Here is a 12,985-nt window from a genome sequence, read left to right as displayed (position 1 = left end):
TTAAAAAAGTTCATCGATTTTGAGTTCACCAATTTGAAAAAGGTTCACAGATTTTGAAAACAATCACAAAATGGAAAATGTTCACGGACTTAAAAAAGTTCATGATTTGAATGAAGTTTCAAATGTGAAGGTGTTCATGTATTTGTAAAAGGGAAAAAAAGAAAAGAAAAGGTAACATGAAAAAAGAAAGCAGCAGCGACTATTTGTCGCATTAAGCGATGCGCGAGCGTTCAATCGCGTCGAGGTTTCCTGGGTGATCGTTTATTGGGGTTCACGCAGAAAAAGGCAAGTACACACTAACCACCGCGCAACTGCAGGAGTTCGTGATAATAGCAAGGGCACGACCCACTTGAAGCATAACGTGCCGGTTTTCTCCCCTCTTTTTTCGTTTCCTTTTTTTTCTTCTCCGTTTTTTTTCATTTCTTTGCTTTTGTTTTTTCATTTTTTTCTTCTCTGTTTTTCTTCATTTTCTTTCATTGTACGAACGCTTATTCGACACATTTCAAATAGTTGTTCCACATTTTAACACTTGTGCAACACTTTCAAATACTCGTTCAACATTTTTTTTAAGTTATTCAATATTTTTTTGTTTTTGTTTTCTTTTCTTCTCCATTTTTTGAATTCTTTCTTCTCAGATCAGATTTGTTTCATTCTTGTTCGTTTCCTTTTTTTCTCCCTTTTTTGTTTGGTTTTCTTTTTTCTTCTTAATTTTTTGTTTTTCTTGTGTGTTTTCTTATGTTTGCTTTTGTTTCACTCTAAATTTTCGTACATGTCAATTTTGTTGTAACAAGCGATCAACATTTTTTGTATATACGTTCAACATTGTCCGAACACTTTATCGACATCTTTCAAATACTTGTTCAACATTTTAATAGTTACTCAATATTTTTAAATACTTGTTCACATTTTTAAATACTCGTTCAACATTTTTAATACCTATTATTTTTTTACAAATAATAGTTCAACATTTTTAATACTTATTTCAACATTTTTAAATAGTTGTTGAACATTTTTCAAATTCTTGTTCAACATTTTGTAAATACTCGTTTAACATTTTTCATATACTCGTCCAACTTTTTTAATACCTATTCAATATTTTTTTAATACCTATTCAATATTTTTTTAAAATACTTGTTCAACATTTATAATATCTATCCAACATTTTTCAAATATTTGTTCAATATTTTTCAAATTTTTGTTCAAATTTAAAAAAAAAACGTAACGCGCCAAGTAGTCCATGGGGCAATGGAGGGCAAGAGGAGAATTTCCTATGTGGCACCTAGAGCGCCGGTTAAAGGCCACTGAAAAGATCAGCGCACACAGTAACGTCCATCGTGCTAACATTCTCTGTTTCCTTCAAAATATGTTGCGGGTGGTGAGATTCGAATACGGAAACTCTTTGTTTCCTTGGCAGTAACCAACTCGGACGGCTAACCTGCTATGTTTACTAATACTTATGTTTCTTCTTATTTCTAGGACGTCGATAACTGCCACATGTGTGGCAGGAAGGGAGACACATCACACGTCTCTAATGCAAACAGATTGCCACGTCATCGTATGCATGCATGTAGGAATCTTTTTGGATTTTCAGTTTTTAAAATGTTTTATCTCTTAAACGAAAAATCCGATTGAAGATCCGTTTTCACCATTAAATCTCTCGCGACGAGATCTTCGAAACTAGATCCCATGTTGATATGTTTTGATGAATTTTTTTTATTAAAAGTTGCCATGTTTATTGCATATGAATTGCCATGGTGTTTACACTAAAGTTGCCATGATATGTTTCAGCTATTTTCTTCTACATTTAAAAGTAAATTTTGACATTTATAAAACGGGGAATTAAGAAACTAGACTTGCCATGAACCATAAACTAAAATTGCCATGATACATGCACGTAAAATTGCCATGGTTCATACAAAAAATAATTTTCATGGTCAAAGTACTGGAGTTGCCATCATCAAAATACTAAAATTGTCATGATCTACAAACTAAAATTGCCACATGGCAACTTTAGTTTAAGCCCTATGGCAACTGCAGTGTAAACATCATGGCAACTTCTGGGCAAAAATAATAATTCATCGAAACATATCAACATGGGGTCTAGTTTTGAAGATCTCGTCGAGACGGATTTAATGGTGAAAACGGATTTTTAGTTCGCTTTTTTATTTAGGAGATACAACATTTTTAAGCCGAAAACCAAAAAGATTTCTGCTGATGTCATCTATTCATACGTGGCAAAATGAGTGGGGATGGAGGCGTGTGGGCGATGTGCAAACGTCCACACGTGTGGGCGTTAGCTTTTTCCTATTTCTACGCCTCCCGGACTATGTTTTTTCTGTTTTTTGTCGGGTTTTTATTTTCTGTTTGCTGCTTTCTTTTTTCATGTTACCTTTTCTTTTCTTTTTTTCCTTTTTACAAATACATGAACACCTTCACATTTGAAACTTCATTCAAATCATGAACTTTTTTAAATCCGTGAGCATTTTTCATTTTGTGACTGTTTTCAAATTTTGTGAACCTTTTTTCGAATTGGTGAACTCAAAACCGGTGAACTTCTTTAAAATTAATAAACTTATTATTGAATTCGTCAACATTTTTTCAAATCAATCAAGTTTTTTCAATCTCATGATATTTTTTCAATTGTGTGATTATCTTAAATTTTTGAACTGTTCTCAACAGTCAAGGGTCCCAACGGCTAGCGGTCAACCGGTCCACCTGTTTGTTGTGAGCAGTCAAAATGTCTAGCGAGTCTCGACCCGATTGAAAGCAGTGATCCATCGACAAAACAGGTGCACCGAAGCTAATGGCCTTAATAGATGCGGCTCACTCAGTTGGCTAGCGGCTCATCTCTTGGACAACATATTTATAACCTTGCTATAATTTTTTATATAAAATGCAAAATAATACTCCCTCCATCATGAATTAGTTGCCTAATATTTGTTTAGATACGGATGTATCTAGACACGTTTTAGTGTTCGGTACATCTGTATCTAGACAAATCTTAGACAACTACTTTGGGACGGAGGGAGTATATGCCAACTGTAAATCTAACGACGAAAATAAGTATATAGATAGGAAATTTATAACTCGAGATCTTGGAATCTATACAAAATAGAAAATAATAAATAAATAATTTGCCAACCATAAATGGTTACCAGCCACCACCTACCATTCGACGCAAAATAATAAATTATTTCTGGAATGTGTAGTATTGGTGAGTCTATGTATATGTGCCTTTCTAAAAACCAAATCATGCAAAAGCTTCGCTTTAGAAATTTCCTCACAATACTTTTCGTTGAGCGCAATACCTGTTGCAAAATGCATCAGGCTATGCGCCTTCCACAGTTTATGGTATTCTTGTTTGTTTGTTCATCCCAAGTCGGTGCAATATCGTCGTCGCATGGCGCATACGATGAGAATACGAATCAAATGAGGCAACAATCATCCTGGAATAGTAGCTGGCTACCCAGAAAAGCTACAACTAACAGTGGCGTCAACCATGTAAGTAAAACGCTGTCTATGTTCATTGCTAGATTTGATGCATCACATATACATGTGACCCAATTACTTACCACACAAGGGAAACTCTTCCAACCTTGTATTGACTTCATCAAATCCCATAATTTATTTTGATTTACAAACAAATGAGAAGCTGGTCTTTGCGTAATTTTATTTGTTTTGGTCGTATAGCTGAGATTTTTTTTTTTTTGCGAAAGGCATTCTCTTTCATTTGCTACTCTTCCTGCTGTCCGTACAGGGTTGTTTGTTCTCCATTAAAACTACTATCTCTATCTCCGTAATTGGGTTGACCGGATCCTTGCGTTGGTCCCGGCGGCCCGATTCCAGAACACATGTACTAGTTTTACACATAACCACGTCTGATCCATTCCTTGTCTAATCAGATTAAAAAAAGGGTTAAGAGCATGTCTAGTAGAGCCCTCAAACCCTCAAACCCCTAAAAATAGCTGCTTTTTTTTTACAGTTTTTGTTAAAAAAAACCGTAGACTAGAACCTCTAAACCCTCAAACCCGTAAAAAAAATTTAGAGGTCCAACCCTCAAATTGTTTCCCCACCTGTAGAAGTGAGGGTTGAGAGGAAAAACTCCCCCCAACCCGCACTCCTCTTTCCTCTCGCGCGGGAGGGAAGTTTCATCCCGCCTCCCCTGCTCCTCCCGCCGCCTCGCCCCGCGCCGGCCATGGAGGCCTCCGCCGCCGCCGCGCCCCCGCCCGCCGCCGCGCCCGCCCCCGCCCCTGCCCCCGCCTCAGCCCGGACCGTGGCCGACGTGGTGGTGGCGACCCACGTCGGGGCCAAGCGGCGGCGGGCGGGCCTCGCACCGCCTCCTCCTGCCTCCCCGGCTCCCGCCCCGGCCCCCGTCCCCGCCCCGGCGGCCGCCCCCGCCGTGCCCGCCCCCAAGAAGAGCCGGCCGAAGGCAGGCTCCCGTGGGCCGCGAGGGGCTTCCTCCAAGGTCGCCGGCTCGTCCCCGGCCGTGAACAAGCCGCGGAAGAAGCCCGCGGCGCGGAAGAAGCCCGCGGCGCGGAAGAAGCCCGCGGCCCCGCCCGCCGCCATCGCCGAACCTCCTCCCGCCGTGCACGAGGTGTTCGAGGAAATGGCAACCCCATCCTCGTTCATGGACCTCCTCCAAAACGCGGAGGTGGACCTCGGAGCTCCGCCCCTAGACCCCTTTAGGGTTGGTGACGACTTGGAGGAAGATGAGGAGGATGAAGGGGATGACGAGGAGGAGGTGGCCGAGATAGGGGAGGAGGCATTCACCGCCGCTTCCCGCCCACACGCGCGGTCGACAAACTACACCGAGCCGGAAGATGTCCTCTTGGTTCGTGCTTGGGCAGCTGTGGGAATGGATGCAACCACCGGCACCGATCAAACCGGTAAACGGTATTGGCAAAGGATCGAGGACGTCTATTGTAGGATCAAGCCGAAGAATAGTGGGTTCATCCATCGCACTTTCCGGTCGCTTCAAGGCCGGTGGGAGTTGATCAAGCCCGCTTGTGCTCGTTGGAGTGCGGCCATGGACCAAGTGAGGGATGCACCACCTAGTGGAACCGTGGAGAGCGACTATGTGAGTACATATTTCTTCACTATTTTGATTATGTGTGTGCACTATGCTATTGGTGGGTTCTTATGTGATTTATGTGTGGTTGATAGGAGACAATTGCCGGCATGAGGTACAAGGAGATGGCCGCTTCCAAGGGCAAGCCATTCCCATTTAAGCATGTTTGGTCAATTCTTCAAACCTTTGACAAGTGGAAGTTGAGGGATCAAGAGACCGCACCCAAGAAGTCGGCAATGCTAAGGATGGATGACAGTGAAGATGAGGAGGAGAGGAACTTGGGCAAGCCCGAGGGAACCAAGAAGGGCAAGCTAAGGGTGAAGATGGAAGAAGAGGCGTCAAGCCTAAGGGAGAAGATGGACCACATGATGAAGGCAAGAGAGGAATTGACAACGAAGACATTGGAGATGAAGCTTCTTATCACCGATAAGAAGAAAGAGGTCAAGCTTGCACAAGTTGAAGCAAAGCGTGAAGAAGCAAAGCGCAAGACCGAGTTGGAGGAGAGGATGATCAAGCTCAAAGAGGCAAAGGTATGGAAAGAACTCATGGTGGAAGAGAAAGAGCACATTATGATGTCCAAGAAGGACATGGATCAAGACCAATTGCAATGGTGGAAGGACACCAAGGAGGACATCGCAGAGAGGAAGAGGATGTTCCGTGTTGCGTCCTCTACTTTTCGAGGTGACACTCCGCTGAGTAGTTGTGGTGATGGCGGTGTGTACGACTCCACCGGTGCCGATGGAGATGCTTGATGGTGCCCGCTTGTGGTCTAGGAGATGGCGCCGAGGTGCAACTTTTTGGTGATGGTGCCGATGAGAGGAGGAAGATGATGATTTTGTGATGTAAACTATTAAACCATGCATCAATGATTGTCATTTGGTAGTTTGTTTGGAAGTTGATTGTGTTCTTGTTGTCATAAATTATGAGATGTCAAATGATAGATTTATAGGTTGGGGTCGAGGCAAAGACTAGAACCCTCAAATCTAATCCTTAAAGCAGTTTAAGGGTTGGGTTTAAGGGTTCTAGTATTTGCCCCTGTTTTTCAACCCTTAAAAGTGTCAAAAAGTGGCACTTCTCAACCCTTAAAACTGCTTTAAGGATTTGAGGGTTTGAGGGTTCTACTAGTAATGCTCTAATAACGCCGCTGCAATCAGCACAAAGCAGAAAATGATTCTCAAATTTCACGGGATTCTCAAGGTACATCTAGAATGAGAAGCACTGCATATCTCTACTCCTAATGGAGCAGTTGGTAGTCTGTGCCGGTCAATTTTCATCCCACCAGAGATGGTAAATTTTCGTCCTCGATCCCACCTCCCGCAACCCAGCGATTCCCCCCTTCCGCCCTCGAGACCGACAAAAAAAATCGGTATGCTACCACGATGCCCGTTGTGAAACACTACGGTTCATCGACAGAAAATCGTCCTAAAAAATCCACGAAGGTTAACCTACGGAAAAAAAGCCAGGCGCTCGCTCCCTCGTGCCCTCGATGCACTTGCCCACCGCCGCTCTCCTCTGCCCCAACCCCAACCCCGCCGCCGCCTCAATCCCACCGCCGCCGGCCTCCTCCTCCTCTAGCACCTCCGCTCCAGCCCCTCACCTTCTCAGCCTGGATCCGCACGACAAGGTGTGGGGCTATGGGAGAGAAGGCTCCATATCGCGCGACAAGGTGAGGGGGTGCCCAGATCCGCAGCGGCACCACCGTGCCCTCGTCCACCTGGCCCTCGAGGTCGGCCATGGAGGTCCGGCCCGACCAATGGATGGATGGGGATGAAACCCTAGCCCAACACCCACCCATGGATGGATGGGGATGGGGCGACGACGGCGGTGGCGGCGGCGGCCTTCTCTCGGTGCTTGCTGATGTGGTGGACATCGACATCGGTGACGGGTTGCAGCACGTAGACATCAAAGGTACTGACGCCCTCCATCCTCCTCCCCTCGCCTCCCCTCCCCTCACCTCATCTTCTTCTTCTGGATTTTTTGATTTGATCGGTGCGGTTGGTTTCTGCAGGCTGCGGGTGTGACGGAGGAGCACCATGGCGGGCGTGCAGACCATGGCTCACTATGGAAGGCCCTTCCCTTCCCTCTCTCTGTTCGGGCCATGCTCAGGCAGTCTTTTCTCTTCTCTTCCCGCAAAAAAAGTCTTTTCTCTTCATGATTTGAACATGTTGGAGGCCATTATTTCTCCACTGCCGGAGTCTAGCCTCCCTCCGTGGGATGCCATGGAGATGAAACTCCCCTCGACGAAAGTGGGTACCAATCCCTCCTCCCCTACCCTTGTCTTCTTCTTCATCTCCAACATCTGATGTCTGCTTGTATTGTGTCAAGGAATTCAAGGGCATGTGGGAGAGAGAGGAGGTCCATGGAGAAGAAGCTCTGCTCCAACCCTCCCTGCCTCCTAATACAAGATGTCTTTTTTTGTGTGTGCTTGTATTGCAGCAGCCATGTGCGTATCAAAAAAAGGGTCCAGTTTGCAGCAGTCACATGATATGGACATGTTTTTTCATCACAATTGGATTTTTGGATTTACTAGGCTAATTGGTGGTGGTTGCTGTTGTTGTTGTTTTAGCAGCAGCAGCAGCAGGCGGAGTGACGATGTTGGCTATGTGCAGGCCATGGAGGCTTTGATGAGCACGAGGGGAAGGCCGCTGCTTCAACCCCGTTAAGGTCTGCTGCTTCGAATTGTCCCTGATCAGTCGATTTCTTCTTGCTTTCCCATTAAGGATTTCTTCTTGATGTTTATATTATTGGATTTCCTGTATATTTTGTAACCCGTGGAGTTAGTATGACCTGCCTGGCAACCTGTATTTTACTGGAGAAAATGTTGAACAGTATGCTTGTTATTTTGAATGCTTGCGGCAAAGGGATGGGCTTGCACCCTTTTATGTTCTAGACTAGGCATGCTAATGAAAACATTCCCGTACATGTAGGTCATGTGCATATAAACTCCACTTCTTATATTACTTATCTACCCTTTAACAGCTTACGTGTGGGATTTGCTTCGGAAGTTGTCCACGTGAGTCAATGGGTGCTGCTTCATGTGGGCATCCTTTCTGTGGTGTATGTTGGAGAGGTTTCGTTCTCTTGTTATCCCCTTGCTTTGGTTGGTCATACTTTACACCGCCCTTGCCTATATAATTGTGCCATGAATATGCAGGTTACACACCTGATGATGTTTACGGCTAGGCACAAGAACAAGCAGAGCCGAGGAAGTGCGGGCACGCGCTGCTGGCCTTGGCAGGTGTAGGAACCGTGCGAGGAAGGTTCAGCGCGCTGCACAAGTCGGGCCACGCCCGGAGCGCCGTGCCAACGCATGTGTGCGTGGTCGGTGGGTTAGCCAAGATCTGCATTCTGCGACTTCATCTTCACCATGGACACAAGCAAGGACTGATTGGTGGTTCTTGGTAGCGGTGCCGAGCATCGGCGGATCGAAGTGGTCGAGGTCGCGGTTAATCCACCAGGACGAGACATGCATCTTGGAGCTAGCGCAGAGGGGGGAAGAAGCAGGTTGGTATGGCCCGGTATGTCCAGTTCTTCCCATGAAGGTCACATGCCTAACTTCGTGCTAGACATTGCTAACTTAGCCACTTGATGTTAAACTCTGTATGTGTAACTAGACCTAGCACCACTCAATGATTCGATGTGTTAAATTAAAGTACCAATTAGGCATTTTCACCCCTTTGTACATGTGTGTTGTTGCATTGCTTACTATATCTTGTTGTATATGATGGCCCATTGTCAGCTATACAACTTATGAATTCTGTCAAGTTCAGTTCAGATTTGATTTTTTTTCACCTCTTTTTGCATGGACAATGTGTCTGGTGTTTAAATAATGGCTACTTGAAATTCATAGGCATTGTGAGGTCAAAAAGTATTCCATTTTGACTCCTTTATTCAGTATGGTTCAAAGTTGTTAGCTGCTACACCTACAGGTGGAAAACTTACGGCATTCTAAAATTAAGCAGCAACCTTTATTGCCGGTCATTTAAAATTGCAGTGACAAGACAACTGCTGACACAGAGTTCTACCTCTCTGACTGAAACAGGAACTTTTGCGCAAAGAAAACACACACAGGGCAGGAACATGACTACTCTTCCCCTTCCAAGTTTTTGATCGATCGAACTCTTCGGTGACCAGAAAATGAGAAAAAGGCAGGCCGTCGATGTACAGACCACAGGTGCTCGGACGCACGGCCGGCATCATGGTCGTCATAACTCATAACCCATGAGGTGGTGACCAAGCAAGAAAGGAAGGTTAGTTGACTCTCCTCTAATTCCTTTTTTTGCTGAGAAACTCTCCTCTCCAATTCTGGTTGTCTTAGTTAGTCCTTGGAAATCTCCCAACATTAGATTAATTTATGCATTAAAAACTATAAAGAGTACAATAGTAGAAACTATAGCCATAGGAACTAATTATAGAAACTAATTAGAATATTTCAGATTCATCCATGTAGACATGAAGAGGAAGAGAACCGAATCTATTCATAAATTTTACAAGCTAATTGATTCAGTCTGTCAATGTCCATGCCAACATGATAGTAATGCAAGTACGAACAATGTGGAGAGTATTTCATTGGAAGTAATGTTATTTTCCTTTCTTTACCACGCACCTTCAAATATTATGAACCTAATCTCAAATAACATTACAAGGGCCTGAATGATTCAGTACTGGAATTACATAATGGGCTTTTAGGCTTGCAGGCATTTTTCATGTAAAATTGTTATTCTTGCTAAAATTGTATAGCTGTCCTGCGTGCACCTGAACATTTTTGCATAGATCTATTATGATAGCTATGTCGAAACTCAATATTGTATAACATGTTTTTTTGTATGAGTGATATCAGCTTTCTGAGTCAGATAATTTTATCGTAAGTGCTTAACTTGATGACTTTGTAAACTTGCAAGACAGAAATTTCATTCTGTAAGGAAGTGAAAGACCTTCTCATTTTCTGATTGTTCTACCTCTCTGACTGAAACAGGAACTTTCGCGCAAAGAAAACACACATAGGGCAGGAACATGACTACTCTCGCCCTTCCATGTTTCTGATCGATCGAACTCTTCGGTGACCAAAAAATGAGAAAAGGGCAGGTCGTCGATGTACAGACCACAGGTGCTCGGACGCACGGCCGGCATCATGGTGGTCATAGCTCATAACCCATGAGGGGGTGACGAAGCAAGAAAGGAAGGTTAGTTGACTCTCCTCTAATTCTTTTTTTGTTGAGAAACTCTCCTCTCCGATTCTGATTGTCTTAGTTAGTCCTTGGAAAGCTCCCAACATTAGATTAATTTATGCATTAAAAACTACAAAGAGTACAATAGTAGAAACTATAGTCATAGAAACTGATGTGGGTTGCAGAACTCCCGGGCGACGAGCCCAATGGCCTTGTACTTCGCCCAGACAAGCACCATTGGGTCGACATTGCAGCCAGCGGCTGCGGCCATGCATTCGGTAATTCCATGGCATGATGCATATAAATTGGATCTGTAGGTGGGTTCAGAAGATGATTTTTTTTCTATGCTTCTCCTATGGTGGGTTCGGTTTTGCATTACTCAATTTTGCTAATGTGTCGTTTCTGCAATGTACCTTCAATTTTTTTAGTATACTAATTTCAAATGATTACATAATTTTCTATGGATCAGATTCATGAAGCTCCAAGCGAGCAAGAAGTTTCAGTCCACCTTTACTCATGGCCTCCCCTTCTCGTCTGGTAACTCACGTGCTCACTTTGTCCTGAAGATAGCATGAACTAATCTTTTATCAGGCAACAAATGCCATGTCCTAGCACTGGCCAAAATCCCTTTTTCATGTGTGAACCATATACAGAAAACTGCATGATACATACTGGAATCTGGTGCTCACTTTTAGAATAGCTGTTTTTTTTTCACCCAACTAGAGAACTTAGGAAGGCTGTTTTTTTCTTCTTTTGTTACGACTTTTTCAGTCTTTTGAGTTAACAAGTGGTTTTTTTCTTTCGCCTTTAGGTTGCATAAGTGCAATTGCAACTGTATGCGTTCACTAGCGACAAAACCCGTAGATAAATATACATGCCTATTACATGTTGATGCTGCCAGCTCTTGTTATACATTTATTTTGCAGTGGTTGCTCTGTTCAATCGTGGTCCATGCTCTGTTTAATGCACATGTCGGATCAAAATCAAAATGAAATTAGTATAGCTTGTCTAACCACATTCGGACTCCTAATTTTAAGTTTTTGTCTTGCTCTCAGGTGGACGGCCTTGGCAATCTGAACAAGCTTTACGCGACTGGCACTCTTGTTGATCCCATATGAGTCATTAAGCCATTTTGTGCGCAAGGTTGAGATAGTTGGGGCCTGTAACTGTGTTTTGGTGAGCTTCTTCCTTCCTTTGAGGGTTTCCCAATCCCTTCTCAATCCAAAGTTCTGGCTCAGGCTGTGACTACAACTTTTATTGACCTAGATCTAATGGTGATAATTAGGAATAATTCAATTTTTTTTCAGGGTTTATTGAACTACACCACACATAAGTAATAGATATTAACCTATGTTAACACTAATATTTTTAATTTGTTACATCATGATGTTTAATATTGCCAGGAGTTTTTTCTTGAAAAGAAAATATAAAATTTACACCTCTTGCACCACTGATAGAGATGTGCCTTGCTGTAATAAGATGATGGGCTCATGACTTATCTTTCTTGGACAAAACAAGGAATCTAGCCATAACTATGTACATATCTGGATACTCATCTTTTTTTTCTCAAGCTATCATGTCAAGTGTAGAGGAAATGATGATATACAGAATAAGGAGAAAGACATGCTGACAGTACATATGGTTCCAATTTTCATCACACTATGTGCTAATATATGCTCTCAATGATAATATGCCACCTTGCGCTATCTACACACGTAACATGTTCTTCTTTTGTATAATTATACACTATAAAATTATTGTATGCTTACCTTTGGTGGAATTTCAGAATTGAAAGGACATCAAGTTTCCATGCGAGGGGAGTTAATTTTGGTTGTCCTTTGTTTCATAAAAAATGTTGGTAGCATTTAGAACTATGTTTATTTGGTGTAACCGGAATTATCACTGGTTAAACATATAGAAGGAGTCTCTCTATTGGAAGGGGAAAATATAATATTAGACACCATTTATTTTTCTGCTCGCTGATGCATGCAATGTATCATTTGGCCTTGATTTAATGTACTGCACTTTTCTTCATTGCTCTCTGTTCTTTAATAAGTCAGACTCATATAGAACCTGATATTTCTTAGTGATGTCTTCAGATCCCATGAATGTCATTTTGCACCGAAGGTTTGTAACCATTGGGGAATGTTTTCTTGCTCTGATGTATCAAGTTGCCATGGGGGTGATCTAGAGGTGAAAGCTAGCAAGCCATCTCCTGATATTTTCCTTACTAGCAAGCTTAATGCGGAACACTTATATTTCAGTACTTGTTTGTTTAATTGTGTTATTTATCTGCAGGTCTCTTCCTTGTCCAAAGTATGTCGTACCTAATCAAGACATGTTCATTTAATTTACCCGTCATGTAAATGACACAACATGATTCACTTGTGTATAGTGTAAAAATATATTTATTTATGGCACACAGGTGTTCAAATTATAGTTGTGAAACGTGTATAGTGTAAAAATATAATTATTAAGGGATGTGACGTCACAGTGGTCGTGCCTCGTCTTCTCCGAGTCTCTGCTTGTGGTTTGTGTTCTTTAGATCTGTTCATGCCCTGATATTGCTATCTGATTTCATCTTCTCTGGACTAATTAGGGCTTTGCTTTTGTTTGCACCAATTCGAGATAATGGTCATGACATGCAGCAGCTAAGACAACAAGGTCAAGCCCAGGCTTAGGTGTAACACCCCAAAAATTAGACCTTGTTTTATTAATTAAAATTTTGCCAGGAAATTAAATTTTCATT

General features: G+C 42.7%; 1 protein-coding gene and 1 long non-coding RNA gene across 10 annotated transcripts; both read left to right on the top strand.

Annotated features, from left to right (window-relative positions):
• The first annotated feature begins 4,195 nt into the window (after window positions 1-4,195).
• LOC123497653 (uncharacterized) lies at window positions 4,196-5,988 on the top strand. Its single transcript, XM_045234293.1, has 2 exons — window positions 4,196-5,077; window positions 5,164-5,988. Exons 1-2 carry the CDS (start codon window positions 4,196-4,198, stop codon window positions 5,818-5,820), a joined length of 1,539 nt encoding a protein of 512 aa, XP_045090228.1. The 3' UTR covers window positions 5,821-5,988.
• A 499-nt stretch (window positions 5,989-6,487) lies between these two features.
• On the top strand, window positions 6,488-12,729 carry LOC109763315 (uncharacterized). Of its 9 annotated transcripts, none has more exons than XR_012205425.1 (13): window positions 6,488-6,976; window positions 7,077-7,314; window positions 7,394-7,511; window positions 7,638-7,732; window positions 8,048-8,138; window positions 8,223-8,586; window positions 9,111-9,318; window positions 10,044-10,251; window positions 10,422-10,514; window positions 10,706-10,773; window positions 11,292-11,412; window positions 12,336-12,429; window positions 12,535-12,729. It is a non-coding gene; the product is annotated as an uncharacterized lncRNA (long non-coding RNA). The 9 variants fall into 9 exon arrangements; XR_005773455.3 differs by having other exon boundaries at window positions 10,422-10,553; XR_012205421.1 differs by having other exon boundaries at window positions 10,422-10,594.
• Window positions 12,730-12,985: the final 256 nt, after the last annotated feature.

Source organism: Aegilops tauschii, chromosome 3, assembly GCF_002575655.3.
Source record: "Aegilops tauschii subsp. strangulata cultivar AL8/78 chromosome 3, Aet v6.0, whole genome shotgun sequence".
NCBI classification, from domain to species: Eukaryota; Viridiplantae; Streptophyta; class Magnoliopsida; order Poales; family Poaceae; genus Aegilops; species Aegilops tauschii.
The sequence above is the reverse complement of the archived record's forward strand: the minus strand, read 5'-3'. Positions and strand labels throughout refer to the sequence as shown.